Here is a 16,322-nt window from a genome sequence, read left to right as displayed (position 1 = left end):
CAGTGGTTCAGGAGCCAAATTATCTATCAACATTACCCAAAAGAGCCACAGGAGTGTGAATTCATTGTTTCATTTACTCTCTCTATATACAGATATAGCTAGCATGGGGCTCAGCCCCAGCTGTGGGCGAACTGGGGCTCAGGGGTGGGGGGGGGGAGGTGGGATCAGCCCCAGCTGTGGGTGGCACAAGGCTGGGGAGAGACCCTGGCGTGGGCAGTGCAGAGCTCAGGGCCTCAGCCCCAGATGCAGGCAGCAGGGGGTGGGGGGCGGGTCAGCCCCAGCCCTGGGAGGTATGGGGAGGGCAGCTGGAGTGAGCCCTGCAAGGGGCGTGCACGGCTCGGGCGAGCCCCAGCCGTCCTGTTTTTACTTTTAAAAAATACTTCTCCACTGGAGCCTGAGAAACACGTCTTTCTGTAACCTCTTCTCTTTCCACCCGCCCTCAGGTGGCAGCTTCCATTACTGTGCCTGACCTGATGTAGGTTCTCCGGAGCAGCTGATGCTGCCCTGCTGTGATTAACGCATGTTAAAAAAATTAGCACGTTAATTGTGCTGTGTGTTAATCGCACGCGTTAACAGCAGTTAATTGACAGCCTATATGTAAATATATAACACATTTAATTGACAGCATATATAAACTATTTATATTTAACATTACACACACACACTCTCACAGCAAAATTAATGAACAGCAAGTCTGCCAGAACAGGATTAGAACTCAAGACTTCCTAACTCCCTACTCCACCTCTGTTTCCCAGGCTATGCTGCCTTTCAGATATACATTTCCTTGATTAGGAGGGTTTGACAGGAATTTTTACAATTTTCCATCTGGAGAGAAAATAAGGATTCTTACACCTCCATTAAATTCAAGCCCCATTGGTTGGTGTGGTATCAACACATTCTTACTATGAGGCTTCCCGAGTAGATCATGTAAGCATAATGTATCTATTGAACTGACATCAGTTTTGGCAATTATTTTTTGAATTGTGCACTGCGGAGTTCACATCAGGCAGTTTCTCATGTCTATTAAGCATACAAGCCTCTTTCCTTAATATCTCATCTCAAACAGAAGTTAAGCCTCTAACTTTTTTGTTTGTTTGTTTCTTTCGGGGGGGGGGGGGGGAAGTACATCTGCAATCTCAGTGAGCAACATTTTAGAACAATCTCTTCATGCTCCATGAAGTCAAATCAATTCAAGATAACCATTTTGCAAACAAGATTTTTCCAAAAAGCTATAGCCAACATTGTTTTAAGAATGTTTGGGATGTTATGAATAAGCGGAAGATAAAACTTATATCATGCTATAAACAAATATAAAATGAGGACAGGCTAATTTCTGCTTAAAGTATTGCTAATGCAAGAAGGAGCAAAATGAGTTTTGTAATCATAAGTTACCTTTGCTATGAAATAGTCCCAGATACTAAGCTCAGGAGGGATAAACTTTTCCCTGTAAGATGGAGATTCTTGCTCTACCAAAGATGATGAAGGAGACTGTGAACTTTCTTTCGGAGAGATTTTTGATGAAAGCATAAAACTTTTTTGTTGCTTCTTACCATTGTCTACAGAAGAAGAAACTAAAAAGACAATAAAATATGAAAAGGAGAAATGAATATTCATGGTAAAAGGGTAAAACACACCTCTGTTATCTATTTCCAAGATTTTTTTTTACCATCTCTTTAAAAAGTATTTCCTTTTACTATATTAATACTCAAACAGTATTTGAAACAAACCTCCATATAGTTTTCATATAGTATTCTGTGTTAAAGGGGAAAACCACTAGTCTTCAAACTTAAAAAAATCTCCAGTCAATCACATCCTTCAACAAATAAGTTACTATTTATTAGGTTAATATCTTTAATTTCATGGTCAGAGATCATCAAAATGTACACATGCAAGATGACCGTGTTATAGCTTCAGAATTCTTCTGATACAAGTACTTAGCAATGCAACTTTAATGTCACATTAAACACTTATTGTGGGGGAGGGCAGTGTTCACAGCTGCAGAACTAACAAGCACCAGTCAGCAAAGGCAGTATTATTCATTGATGTCATTAGTGAACTGCACACATGTAGGCTAAACAGACACTAGCTGACCAAATACAGCTTATTTTTTATAGGCTACTGGTTTTAGCCTCAATAGATGTTTGGAAGAGGGAGGGTGCTAACAGCAAAAGCTCTCTCAAAACTCACAATGGTGCCCCAAATAATTAGGTAGTTTAAAAATAACGTCCAATAGGTAAGATTCTGGAGCTGAAGCAGGACAAATTTAGTGCTCTAAATACAGCTACAGCAGGAGGTTTGAAAATCACCCACTGCAGCTACAACAGGAGATGAGGAGCTATGGCCATATTCTGACAGGTCTGACCATGCTTTCTGTGCAACAAAGGAAAGAGGAAACCATCAGAAGGATAGAGAACCCAGATGAAAGAAAAAGGTTCCTCACCTTCTTATAACTGTTTATTGAGATGTATTATACTACGTGTGTGCGCGCATGTCTCATGTACCATGCCAGAGAGTTTTCCATAGCGGTACCCTAGCGGCAGCCACACCTGCTCTCTGATATTACATATGCTTTGAACAGAGGGTATAATGGCGGAGCCACCCTGCTCACCTTTCAGTTCCTTTGAACTGGACTCAGGAAACAGACTGATGCACTGGGGCAGGAGGGTGGGTTGTATAATGGACATATGCAACGTATCTCCAAGAAAAAGAGTTTTAAAAAGATGAATAACCATTTTCTCTTCTTCGACTGGTTGCACATATCCATTACTCTGGTTGACTTCTAAGCAGTTTGCAATGGAGGTGGGGAGCTAGGTGTGATGTTGCCCCCCATAAGGCTTTATGGAAATGTACTTATGAATGTATATATGACATAACTAGAATGTGTTTATGCTACACATGCCATGTAATATCTCTAAAGGTTATGATCTATTGAATCTATAAATCCTACCTGTATGCATGTATCATTTTTGTATTTGAAGTTATGAATATTGGCTGCATACTCGTTTGATTCTGAGTAGGTTTTAGTGAAGACTATTCCCAGTAAGTGCCCAATCAAGAAGCCCTTAAGCCAACAATAAACTTGGAGATGCCAATCCACATCTGGGCTTTCCCAAGAATGTGGCTTGGCTAGTAAGAAATTCAGTCATGCATGGACATGTGACTTGCCCAGGTGACTCCAAAACTCCATTTTGTAGCTGGACTTTGCATTGGAGAGAGGAGGGGGGTCTCCACCCACAAGAGAAAGTCTATTTAAACCCCTGGGAGACCCCTCCACTCTGTCTTCAGCTAGTTAAAGAGAGAGCCTCTCCACCCCCAAAGAAATAAACTGGAACAAAGGACAGTAACTACAGGGGAGGGGTGGTGGTGAGTGATTGCTGGACCCAGACTACAAGGAGACTAGTCTGTAAAAGGAAGCTTACTGGGTGAGGATTTTATCTGTATTCAGTTTTATTACTGTACTAGACTTAGACTTGCGTGTTTTATTTTATTTTGTAATTCACTTTGTTCTGTCTGTTACTGCTTGGAACCACTTAAATCCTACTTTCTGTATTTAATAAAGTCACTTTTTACTTATTAATTAACCCAGGGTATGTATTAATACCTTGGGGGGGGGGGAGCGGGGGACAGCTGTGCATCTCTATCAGTGGTATAGAGGGCGAACTATTTATGAGTTTACCCTGTATAAGCTTTATACAGGATAAAACGGATTTATTTGAGGTTTGGACCCCATTGGGAGTTGGGTATCTGAGTGTAAAGGACAGGAAAACTTCCTAAGCTGCTTTCAATTAAGCCTACAGCTGTTAGGGGACATGGTTCATACTTGAGTCTGGGTTTGCAGCAAGCTAATGGGTCTGGCACAAACCAGGCAGGGCTCTGAAGTGCTAAGCTGACAGGGCAGGAAAGTAGGAGCAGAAGTAGTCTTGGCACATCAAGTGGCAGCCCCAAGGGGGTTTCTGTGATCCAACCCATCACACTAGTAGTCTCACCAGAAGAGGAACAGCAGAACTGCTTTCCCCATATCTGAAACTTCTCTCAATGTGGTAGTAATCACATAATGTCTAGCAAAGGTGTGGACTGAAGACCACATGACCACTCTACAGATGTCCACATCAGGAATATTTCCCACAAATGCCACAGAGGCTGAGCATGCTCCAGCTGAATGTGAAGACAGCTTTTCTGGTGTGTCAATGCCTTTGATCCTGTAGCACATGACAATACAGCTGGTGATGCACAGGACAGTTATTCTGTTGCAGGACGTCTTTCATTCATTCCACAAAGGAGACGGACACCTGAGTAGGGACGCAAAAAGGTTTTGCTCCTTCCAGATAAAGAAAGCGGGCTCAGTGAACATCCAGAGTGCGTGGCTTTGAAAAGAAGACTAGTAAATATATTTTGATTGGCAGAGGTGGAAATAAGATACTACTTTTGCTCAGGGTGTGGCCTATGCTGTATCTTGTCCTTGTTTAAAAAAAAAAGCATATCGAGGATCTGTCAGAGCATGTAGCTTTCTTACTCTTCTTGCTGAAGTGACGGCTATTCGAAAAGCCAACTTTGCTGAGAGGTGTGACAACCAACAGGTGCCTAACAGTTCAAAAAGGGGACCCATAAGGGCTGAAAACACTAAATTCAAATCCCACTGTGGAATAGGGTCCCTGATAGGTGAAAACAACCTAAGGAACCTGGTAGTCAGAGCGTTAGAGAATACATGAGGTTGAAATGTTGAAATTGTGTCCAAGTTCACTTTAATAGAGCTGACTGCCAGACTAAGTGTAACGAATAATCAAAAATATTTTGACTCAGACTGCGTAGGAGACACCCAGACACATGCTTCCACTTACTAAGTTAAGTAGCCCTTGTGGATGGGTTTTCTACTATTATGTAGGACATTCTGGACTGCCACGAAACAGAGCGCCCTCCTGGGTTTATTCACTAAGGAACCAGGCTGTGAGGTGTAGTGACTGAAGGTTCAGATGCAATACCTGCCTGTGACTCTGCGATATAAGGTCTTTGACTAAAAGCATAGTTAAGATTTCCTTGATGGACAATGTGAGCAGGTCTGAGAACCAAGGCTACATTACCCAGCTTACAACAGAGAGTGTTATTCTGCCTCATTCTGGCTTCAGCTTGAAAATGACTTGGAAATCAGCAGCACTGGAGGCTAAGCAAAGAGCAAGTCCTTGTCCCAGGGAAGAGAAATGTATCCGATATGAACCCGGAGCTGTGACCTACCCTTGAACAGAGGAGGGGCATTCCCTGTTCCGACTGGTTGCAATTAAGTACTCCTATTTGAAATATTTACTTTAGTACAGTCATGTTGAGAGACTATTCATGATCCAAGGGAATGACCTGTTCAGGGAGTCTACTAATCCATTCTGAACCCATGGTAGGTGTGATTCTAAGAGTCAGAGAATTTCTTTATGCAGAAGTTCCAGAGCCTGACTGTCTCCTGGCACAGGCTGTGCAATTTGGCACTCCCTGATTGCTGAAGTGTAACACCACCATGGTGGTGTTGGTAAGTATTTGGATACCCCTGCCCAGTATATATGAAGTAGAAAATGGTGGCATGCTCTGGCGATGCCCCTAACTCTGAAATGTTTATGTGCAGCCTGGCCTCCTTAGTGGACCACAAACCCTGAGCATGCAGGTCTCCCAGATGCACTCCCCACCCCATGGCTAAAACATCTGTTACCAAAGTCATATGGGGAAGAGACTGGGAGAACAAGACACCGCTACAGACATTGTCTTGGTTCATCCACCAATACAGGGATGATAGGACCTTGTCTGGGATGCATCCTAGTGTGTCCAGGGGATGTATCTGAGGGCGATACATTGACTTGAGCCTCTGTAATCCTCTGATATGTAGCCAGGCATGGTGAGGGAAGGGGTCATATACATGTACTTGACATATGCCCCAGGAGCCTGAGGCAATTCTTCGCTGAGGTCAAGCATGGCCCTTGGAGGACAAGGGTCTCGTAAAGCTATAAGACTTGGTATTGGCAGAAGAGCCTTCGCTAGGATAGAATCCAGGACTGCCCCAATACATTTTATTCTCTGCGGGGTGAGGGGATAGAGCTCTCTTTGTTCACTTCCAGGGCTAAGAGCATGAAAACAAATAGACTGTTCGATGGATACTTCTATCTACCTGTTGACAGGAGAGATCCCAGACCAGCCAGTAGTCCAGGTACAGACATCTGTGATGGAGGTAGGCTGCTACCACTGCCATGCATCTGGTAAAAACCCTTGCTGTGGAAGATAGGCTGAAGGATATGAACTGAAAGTGGTCTCCTACTCCCACAAACCTTCAAAATTTCCCGTGGTCAGGGTGGATTGCCACATGGAAATATGCAACCATGGAGTTGAGGGTAGTATACCAATCTTCTGGGTCTAGCAAAGAGATAATAGAAAAGGAAACCATATAGTATTATAGCTTGTTTAAATTCCGAAGAGCCATGGTATTGCTCTGGGTATTAGGAGGCAGCGGGAGTAGAATCCTGTCCCAGTACTGAGAAAGCACTTCTACGGCTCCCAAGAAATGTAGATTCTGCACTTCCCACCCTGTTACAGACTTGTGAGATGGTTCCCTGATAAAGGATAGGGTGAAGACAGGAACTATAGGATACATCCTGATTCCCCTGTGAATAAGACAACCTGTTTCCAAAAAGGGGAAGATTTTCACTACGATCTGGTAGGCTGACCAGAGGAGTCCAAAAGGCTGCTTTGAGGTGTGTGGCTTCTTAGCAGAAGCACTCCAGGTGGATGGCCGGGGCCTTCTCTTTTGCTGTTTGTGCTTCTGCCTGTACCCATCAGTCTCTCTAGGGCTGTAGCCCTACTGCCTTGGTAGAAACTGAAGTTGAAACTTGATTATCCTGGGGGCTAGCATATACAGACCTAGGAATTTCAACACTGCCCTAGAGTCTTTTAATGTATTAGTGCTCTTATTCAAGGAGAGCAAGGTACATCCTTCGCAAGTGAGGTCTTCAATGGTCTGTTGTACCTGAACAGGAATTCCTGGGGACCGGAGCCTTGACAAACACCACATAATTACTGCCATTGCCCAAACTTCAGCAGCTGAGTTCATCACATCGAGGGAGGCCTGCAAAGGGGCTAGTGCTACCAGACAACCTTGCACTAAGAGAGACTGTAAATTACCCTTGGAAACATCTGGTAACTTGTCGAGGAATTTGATATGGCATTCCAACTGGAATAATCACAATGGGCCAAGAAAACCTGATAATTCTCTATAAGCAGCTTTAAGTCCACAGCTGACTAAACATTTTTTCTAAAAGAGATCCAAATTTGTGTCCTTTTCTTGGTGTCACTTTTGCTCTACCTTTGCAGTGCAGTTCATTAATTGTCACCGCTGCCAGGAAGCTTGGTGTGCAGTGTTGATAAAACCATTCATAGCCTTGTGATGGAACTTGGTACTTGTATTCCATGCATTTTGCCACCAGTACAAGGAGATGATGGATTTGTCATAAAGCTTTACTAGGTTGCATGACTGCCTCATTTATTGGGAGAGCAACTTTCCCTGTTGTAGCAGAGTGTCAAATGTCTGAGTTCGTGGGAATTCTCCTCCTCAAGCTCTATCCGAGTTCCCAGAGACAGTGTCCTCCTTTTCAGAAGCTCCTGATAGGACTAAAAGTCATCAGATACTGGAGAAGATGCTACTGGTGCCAGGGTCTCATCCAGTGATGAGGATGAGGTGTTCAGAGAAAACAGGTTTGAACCTTCTTGAAGCTGGTCATGAACTGCCAGTGTGGAAGGTCTTTCCAAAGCAGGCAACGGGTGGTCCAATCCTCAGTACCCCAGGAGCTCTGTAGGAACACTGAGTGGCCTGTCTGTACTACGTGAAGAAACTTTCCCCCTCAGCAATATGTTTCCATAATGTAGTGGCTGTTCGGTAACAACTCTTTGGTACTTCCCCTCTCAAGGACTAATTTCTGTAGTGCGGTGGAGATGAGGACCTAGACACTGGAGGCATCCCCCCATGGTAACCAGTAGGGTCAATGATGGGGCTGGTATGGTATCGGAGACCAACTGTGCCTAGACCAGGCACTCAATTCCTTCGATCCACTTATCAAGATAACTTCTATAACAGTGGGAACGATGCCTCGGAATGCACTGAATTTCTGAAGTGGGAATCCACTTCAGATTCCGAGGAAGAGTATAAATACACTGAAGGCCAGGGGGAAGCAGTACCAGGAAACGTTGCAGGAGATTGAGAATGTGATCTATGACAGGCCTGTGGTATGGGACTGCAATATCAAGGGCTTCTGAGCTATAGTTACTGTGCACTGAAAGAACTGTTACCATTGGTGTCTAAGCCAAGATCAACATTGCTGGGAGTGTTATCAGACCTGAAATCGCAGGTGCCAAACCAGCTCCCAACATGGAAACCAGCATAGACACCACATGCAACAGGCTTGTACAGGTACTGTCAGTCTGAATAATTGGCAAGGGTGGTCCTGAGAGGCTTAGCAGATCTTTTGCAGCTACATATGCCTCCAGAGAGGTCACTACTGAAATAGGTCTTTGCTCCGCTTAAGCGGACAGCTCCAGCATCAGCACCAAGGAAGTAGTTGGCCTCAGCTGTCCCGGCATAGGAACCCAAGTCAAAGGTTCTGGCCTGACTAAGTCACTAGGATGGAGCACTGTGGAGTGGCAGGCCTAAGGGTGCATTCTGTCTTCAGTACCAGAGTGGCTAGCCTCTGCAGTTGAGGAGTCCTACACACAGGACTATGACAACACGGAAGTCATCCCCCTCTTTGGCTTTCAAGGCAGAGAGCGCTCTAAGCACTTGTGCCTCTTTGAGAATGTCCTGGCAAGGTTATCACCTCTTGTCTCTTTCCCCAGTTAAGGCCAAGGGAGAACTCCCTATAGTCAACTGAGGCAGTAGCAAAGCCAGGTGAGGAGCGGCCTCTATGAGGATGAACCTGAGGTGTTTTTCTCTCTGCTTTCTAGTTTTAGTTTTGAAGCTCTGGCAAGTTGTACACTCGTCTCTTATGTGACCTTTTCACAAGCATTTAAAATGGAAAGAGTGAGGGATGCTCACGGACATGAACTTTTGACACCTGGAGCAGGACCTGAAGCCAGGGACCATGGCATAGGCTCCCCCAGTACCGGGCAGAGCCCAGCATCCACTAACAATCCGATTAAACTATACAGGAGAAAAGACAACAAGAAAGAAAGGAGGCCCAAAGGACCCAAAATGAGTATCACAATCTAACAACTGTAAATGGCAAGTTCACAGTGGGAATGAGCAAACAGCAAGTTCTGGCCACCAACGGTAAGAAGGAACTGAAGAATGGAGAAGGCCCTCCATCCTTTGTACACCTGGCGCGAGGCACAAGGGACATGTATGGCTGCCTGCATGGGAACCACGAGGGAAAACTCTGGCATCAGTGCATGAGACATGCATACACCTAGTACAAAGGACATATGCAATCACTTGAAGAAAAATGTTTATAATTATGAGCAGAGCTCATTTAACGACAAGGGAATTTTCTACTATGCATTTTCATTTAATTTTATTCTACATTTTCAAATGTTCATAACTCTGGTTAATCAAAACTAGATTTTTTCAAGCCAATCAAAAGGCACTAAGCTCTGAAAGGAGTACTGTCTGTTCCAAATTTCAAGCTTAAGCTATTTTTTGCTACAGTCCTGTCTTAACAGAGGTTTAGTTTTTTGTTTTTTTGTTTTTTTTTAAATGGGAACAATTTTTAACTCTTACAAAATTCGAAGAGGCTGCAGGGATTTCACTCCCACTTCCAAAAAAGGAAATACACCTTCAGGCAAAAAACAAAACATGGAAAGTTCCCACTGAAAACCATCAGAATCCAATGATCATGTGAAAACAGGAAGGGGTTGTTTCTATTGTGACATGCTTTACAAACGAAACTGAAATGTATGCTTAACTCAGCATCTGCTACAAGCGGAAGACTAGACTTTATGTTGAACCTAAGACAGCTACTTTTGAACTGTGCATATTCTGCCACCACATTGCTACAACAGAACAGTGTGGCTAAGTAGAAACATATTTCCCCTTACGGATACTATTTAGAATTCACTTACCTGAATTAATGATGCAAATCTATATGCTGTAATACAATGTTTCATATTTTGTTGTTTAAAGATTATCAGCCAACTCAAACAGCATGCACATGCATCATTCAATATGTAATTTTAGCTTCGGCACAAAAAATGAAACTTACTCCAATGTTTAAATGAAGCAGAAAAAGAAAACTGTTCTGAGATACAGAAATAAACATAAATTTAAGTTTTTTTAAAAGTGTATTTCAAAAATCAATTGCTATATTATCAGTTGCTATTTCTGATAACCTGTGGTGGTATTTTCCTCTATCATTTTCTAGCATTTTGCCAGCTAGCCCTTGATCACTCGTCTGATACTTTAGAGAGTTGAATTTAGAATGATTTTTAACTAATATAGGTGGCTTGACACATACACCATGTGTGACCTATTGTTGCACATTCTCAAACAATCATTTGATAATCCTTTGAGTTCATAAGCATATTTTTTTAAAAAATCCATATGTGGTAGGCTATGAAAGCTTGTCTCTCGCCAATAGAAGTTGGTCCAATAAAAGGTATTACCTCATCCACCTTCTCTCTCTTGATTACATATCATTTAGGATCTTAAATCATTAGCTACCTTTAATAGTAAAGTCAAATTTAATGTGTATCATTAGCTACAAGACAAAGTATATCAATTTAAAAGAAATTTGAGATTGTGATTTTGAACTTAATCTTAATATACTCAGAATCTGAGAAAATGCATCTTCATTCCCAATAAACTGAATTTACAACACTGATACAAATTAGCAAATGGCACTTTTTAGGAGTAAAAAAAAAAATTACAATATTTTTTAAAAGCAGGCAAATTTAAAATAGGAAGCAGATTAAAAAAAACAGTCTGTGAATCCAGATGTCCTACTTTAGATGACAGTACAGAAGTTACAGTAAAATGTGACAACAATGGAGTACCATGCATTGGTACAGGGATGGTTTCCAGTTTGGCAACATGCTGCCCAGTGTAAAATCAATGGTACCTCAAAATACTTTTGTCTGGCTGAACACCAACCTTCGAAAATAGCTACTATTATTTCTGGAAAAACAAAGGATTTTGCTCTTACCTTGTAAATTTACCACTCAGACAGCTGAAATCTGGACCTCTGTTCCTCTTTTTTCTGACTCAAGAAGTCCCATTCCCTACCTTCCACTAAGCAACTTCCTGTAGTACTTCCCTTTCTTGCTAGAGTCTCCTTTTTAGCCAGAGACTCCATTCCCTCAAAACAATCAAGAAGACTATAAAATTGAACAGCAATACCTGGCTGGGACCCTTAGACTGGTTCTCTCTTTTGCAAAAAGTGAATTTACAAATTAAAACGAAAATTCTCCTTTCCTCAGCAGCTCCCACAGAGTCCCTCTCCACCCCACCCCCATCGGGAATCTGGGCTATGCTTGGCAACACGCAGCACAAACAAGAGTGGGATTAATTTACATGGGAATTTAGAGGACATTGTCTGGTATGTGTTGTCATCGGTCCCGTAACACAAAGAAAAAATGTTCATCGATTACCATTTTGCTATCCAGAAGACAACCCATCTGTCCAAGACACGGAGACGGTCAGAAAAAGGTATGACTTTCAGAAGGCAGCCTCTTGCCCCCACCACACGCAGTCCTTCTGCAAAGTATATTTACAAGAAGGAAGTACGTAGCCACTTGAGTATGACAGAAGATGTCTTTCCCCACCCAAAAGCAGAAGGAGGAAGTCAGACTGCCAAAACTCCTGGTTTCTGTGCCCATAGCACATAATGTCCACAAAGTGCTTGAGGGACTTAGAAGAGGAAAAATGAATGGACTGAACCTTATGAAATCTCAAGTTCACCTCAAGGAGGAAGCTGAGAACCATACTCCGTGTTCATCTTATTATGCATATCAGTTTTACTAACACCGTGCAGACAATCAACATGGGTTTGCTCTAATGGTCAATCCTTGAGCAGTCTATCTCAAACCCAGCCTTGTGGTTCTACAGGTCATTCATGCACTACTCTCCAAGTTCTGGTAACCGACTTCAGCTACTGGCAGGCACTCCTCCCCATTTAGTCCCTACTCTTCTCTTTCCATTCTTCCACTCTCCTCCCACCCAACTCCACCAATATGGTTGGTCTCAACAAAATGAAAGTTGTTAAAAATTCCAGTATCTGAAGTGGTCTTGGAGCTTTAAATATTAGAATCTTAAACACCCTCGACTTGCCTTGCAAGCTACAACACGGAAAGGGGTGGTGGGGCAAACCACAAGGTTGAATTGAAGTAATTTATTAGAAATTCAGATAGTGTTTCATGACAGTGGTTTTGGTATTCCTGGTGCGCATGCACACTTGCTTCATACACATGCATTAGATCTGAAGGGATGGCAAATCTGGCATTACAGTGTGGATTCCTCACAGGGTTGCAACAGCTTGATGAGGGACCTCAGGGTTCTCTGAAGTCTTGTGGTTGTGGAGAAAAAGACAGCCACAACAAAGGACAATGACGTTTTTCATTTCCCTCATAAATGGGTAGCAAAGGAGGTACTCACATTCCTTTCCAACTACCTTAACTTTCCAAAGTTTCTTGAAAAGTTTTCTGAGAACAATGATGAATTCAAATTTTGTGGTTCAGTGATAAACTAATGGAATCGTTTTAATGTTAAAAATATTTTCTGGTTTTGAAGTGTTAGTTCCTTTTCTAGTATGTCACACAATATTTGAGAACTGATGGAAAAAGTAAACCCTGATGAATAATAGTGAAGTGGCTCCATTTAATCTACAAGACAAGATGGACAGGTATCTGGGATCACAGATCTGTCTTTAAAAGGTTTTAAAAATGCTTAATAAAAGAAAATCATCAACCAAGCATTTTCAAGCTACTCAGAATTTCACTAGCACTCAGTGTTCAATCCAAATTGTACCATGCTTACCGCAAACAGCAACATTTTCATTATCATTCCTTATTGGTGGAGACAAGCAATTTAAAAAACATTTTACTTGTAATCTGAAGTCCAAAATGACTATTTGAATGAATGTTAAAAATCATTCCTACAAAAGACTTGATTTGAGAAAATTCTTGTTTTTCATTTACAGTAATACTCAAAAGCAACTGAGCACATGAAATGAAGTATGGATTTCTAACTGTTATAAAACAAAAGCGAGTATCAAAATTGTTCTGCATAACTCTTATTATGGAGAAATTCTTATTTCTCTACGTAAGTTGCACAGAATTCAATCAGAAAACTGATTCAGAAATTATTCAGGAAACTAGACTGAAACTCTCCAAATGGTCCTGGAAATGTATTGTATCTTTTCACCTACCGTTTTATCATGATGGATAACGGAAAGACTAATACTTTATATACATAAAGTAACAATTCCCAGGGGAGATGGAAACATTTTACAAGGCTGCCAAAATATGTAAACTTAAATTAAGTGTCTCTCAAAAATAATATTTGAAAAATATGTTCCATCTTTACTTAATAGAATTAAGGAGTCTATTTCCTTGCGAGAAGTGATATTCAAAACACCTAAAGCAGTGCGAGGATGCTGCTTTATGTGCTTGGGGTGTAAACTATTCCAAGGGAATCTGAATTTTGAACAGTTAGTCTTGGCAAATGAACAAAAGAAACTTTAAAATTTGTTTTAAAATGTAACTGACATTAAAACTACACATTTATTTCTGTCACTAGATCTGAGATTTTAAGCAACACTTGAAAAAACTTTCCCCACATCAGCTTAAGTATGTTCCATAAAGATACATGTTTTGGGCATGGAAGATATTGAACTCAACTTATGGGGAGCTCAGTATCCACATTCAGACAAATGCCCAAAGTCAGACAAATATCTGAACAAATATCAAAGAAAAATGCATACTCCACATTTCTCAGAGGATCAGAAGTCTTTTTGGACGTCTGATTTCTTTATGAACTCTGGATGGCACAAAGGAACCAAGATGAAGCTTAAAGTTTGGTGCTGAGTGATGCTCATGTGGACACAATCTAACCTTAAAGAACGAGTTCTCCCATTACCGCAACTCTCCCCATGAGATAAGAAAGCATCTTTTGACATCCTTAATTTGTGGGAACGAAAATGTTGACAGGGTTCTGAAAAAAAAAAAACACTTCCAGAAAAATAACGCAGGTGTTTATCAGGTATTTCATTTTTGAACTAGTATGCCATTATGAAGTATTTACATGCATACCTGATTTTTTTTTTTTTTTTAAATACTGGAAACATTAGTTTTTAATTTCAATCTGAGTGAAAGCTTAACATAAAATGTAAAAGGGAAATGATGAGGAAAAAAAGATAGGCAGAATTATTGGGCAATATATTTGAAAGTTACCAAACAGTCCAGAAGGAAAGCTGAATGGGAGTCAGTGGTGACTGGATAAAGTGGGATGACTAATGTGTCACTGGATGCTGGAGAGATCAGATGATGGAGATAGCTAGTATTCCCAACTCAGACGTTGCTTCCCCCTATATCTCCCTTTTGGCTCCCCCAATTTTAGCAGGACTTTGTGCTTGATTTCTTTGTTTTCTTCTTCCCCTACACACAACTGTTATTTAAGCATGTAGTATTTCAGTCATCTGCAAAGGATTTTTAGAAATTGGACTTGTGCCATTTTTTTTGGTATCACTATACTATGTATGATTTTTTTCCAGAACAGTTTCTGGATTTTTTGTTTGTGCCTCATGACTTCTGTAATATCATAACTGTACTAGTTTTCCAAATCACTAGACGAGAGCCTTCCAGGGTAAAAAAAAGCTCTGAACTTCTAAGGTAAAAACCAAGCAGTAAAAAACCCTAACTTTATCACTTTTCAGAACATCTTCATATGTCAAACAAAAACAAAATTAGAAGAATAAGCCAATTTTCATTTCCTTTAAGTCAACTTTAAAGGAATGAACAAAAAAAGTAACAGTTGTTGTAACTAAAAATATATATATATATTTATAAATACCCTAATAACTAAAAAAAAAATCTAGGTAAATTAGATCCACTGCGTTTGTCTAAAAAATCTGTTACTTTCTCAAAGAAGGAGATCAGGTTGGTTTGGCACGATCTACCTTTTGTAAAACCATGTTGTATTTTGTCCCATTTAAGTAAGGCATTTGATACCATGCCACATGGGGAATTATTAGTTAAATTGGATAAGATGGGGATCAATAGGAAAATTGAAAGGTGGATAAGGAACTGGTTAAAGGGGAGACTACAACGGGTCCTACTGAAAGGTGAACTGTCAGGCTGGAGGGAGGTTACCAGTGGAGTTCCTCAAGGATTTATCAGAGGGATAAATACCAGAGAGGGAGAGGAATTATTTAAGCTCAGTACCAATGTGGACACAAGAACAAATGGATATAAACTGGCCACCAGGAAATTTAGACTAGAAATTAGACGAAGGTTTCTAACCATCAGAGGAGTGAAGTTTTGGAATAGCCTTCCAAGGGAAGTAGTGGGGGCAAAAGATCTATCTGGCTTTAAGATTAAACTCGATAAGTTTATGGAGGAGATGGTATGATGGGATAACATGGTTTTGGTAATTAAATATTCATGGTAAATAGGCCCAATGGCCTGTGATGGGATATTAGATGGGGTGGGATCCGAGTTACCCAGGAAAGAATTTTCTGCAGTATCTGGCTGATGAATCTTCCCCATATGCTCAGGGTTTAGCTGATCGCCATATTTGGGCTCAGGAAGGAATTTTCCTTCAGGGCAGATTGGAAAAGGCTCTGGAGGTTTTCGCCTTCCTCTGTAGCATGGGGCAAGGTCACTTGCTGGAGGATTCTCTGCTCCTTGAAGTCTTTAAACTATGATTTGAGGACTTCAATAGCACAGATATAGGTGTGAGGTTTTTTTGCAGGAGTGGTGGGTGAAACTCTGTGGCCTGCGTTGTGCAGGAGGTCAGACTAGATGATCATAATGGTCCCTTCTGACCTAAATATCTATGAACCTATAATAACTAGATTCTTTTTGTAAACTTCTGAGTAAAGCCTCCTAACAAGCCATGTATGTCAAGTTGTATGTCCCCATTTTAGAAAGGCTGAAACTGTCAAACAAGCCCAATGTCTTAAGACAGTGCTGCAGAGAAACAATGGTCAGATCCAGGATTAGAACGCCAAATCCTGATCCCAAAACTCCTGAGCCTAACTATTCTAATAAATATATGTCTTATGAAATGCATACAAAATGCAAATTTATTAGATTTAATCAAAAACAGACTTAAATTTCTAGATTTCCACTGGTTCCAAGGTCTGTGACACGTCTAG

General features: G+C 41.2%; 1 protein-coding gene across 2 annotated transcripts in view; it reads right to left on the bottom strand.

Moving 5' to 3' along the window:
* The window catches only part of DMXL1 (Dmx like 1), a 136,903-nt gene that overhangs the window by 39,331 nt on the left and 81,250 nt on the right, over positions 1–16,322 (bottom strand). For both annotated transcript variants that reach the window (XM_074953007.1, XM_074953006.1), the window contains one exon: positions 1,393–1,571. In XM_074953007.1, coding sequence (XP_074809108.1) covers positions 1,393–1,571 — 179 coding nt within the window. The remainder of the gene's footprint in view (positions 1–1,392; positions 1,572–16,322) is intronic.

The sequence above is a fragment of the Natator depressus genome, chromosome 5 (genome assembly GCF_965152275.1).
Source record: "Natator depressus isolate rNatDep1 chromosome 5, rNatDep2.hap1, whole genome shotgun sequence".
NCBI lineage: Eukaryota > Metazoa > Chordata > Testudines > Cheloniidae > Natator > Natator depressus.
Note: the sequence above shows the minus strand (reverse complement) of the source record. Positions and strands in the feature narration are given on the sequence as shown.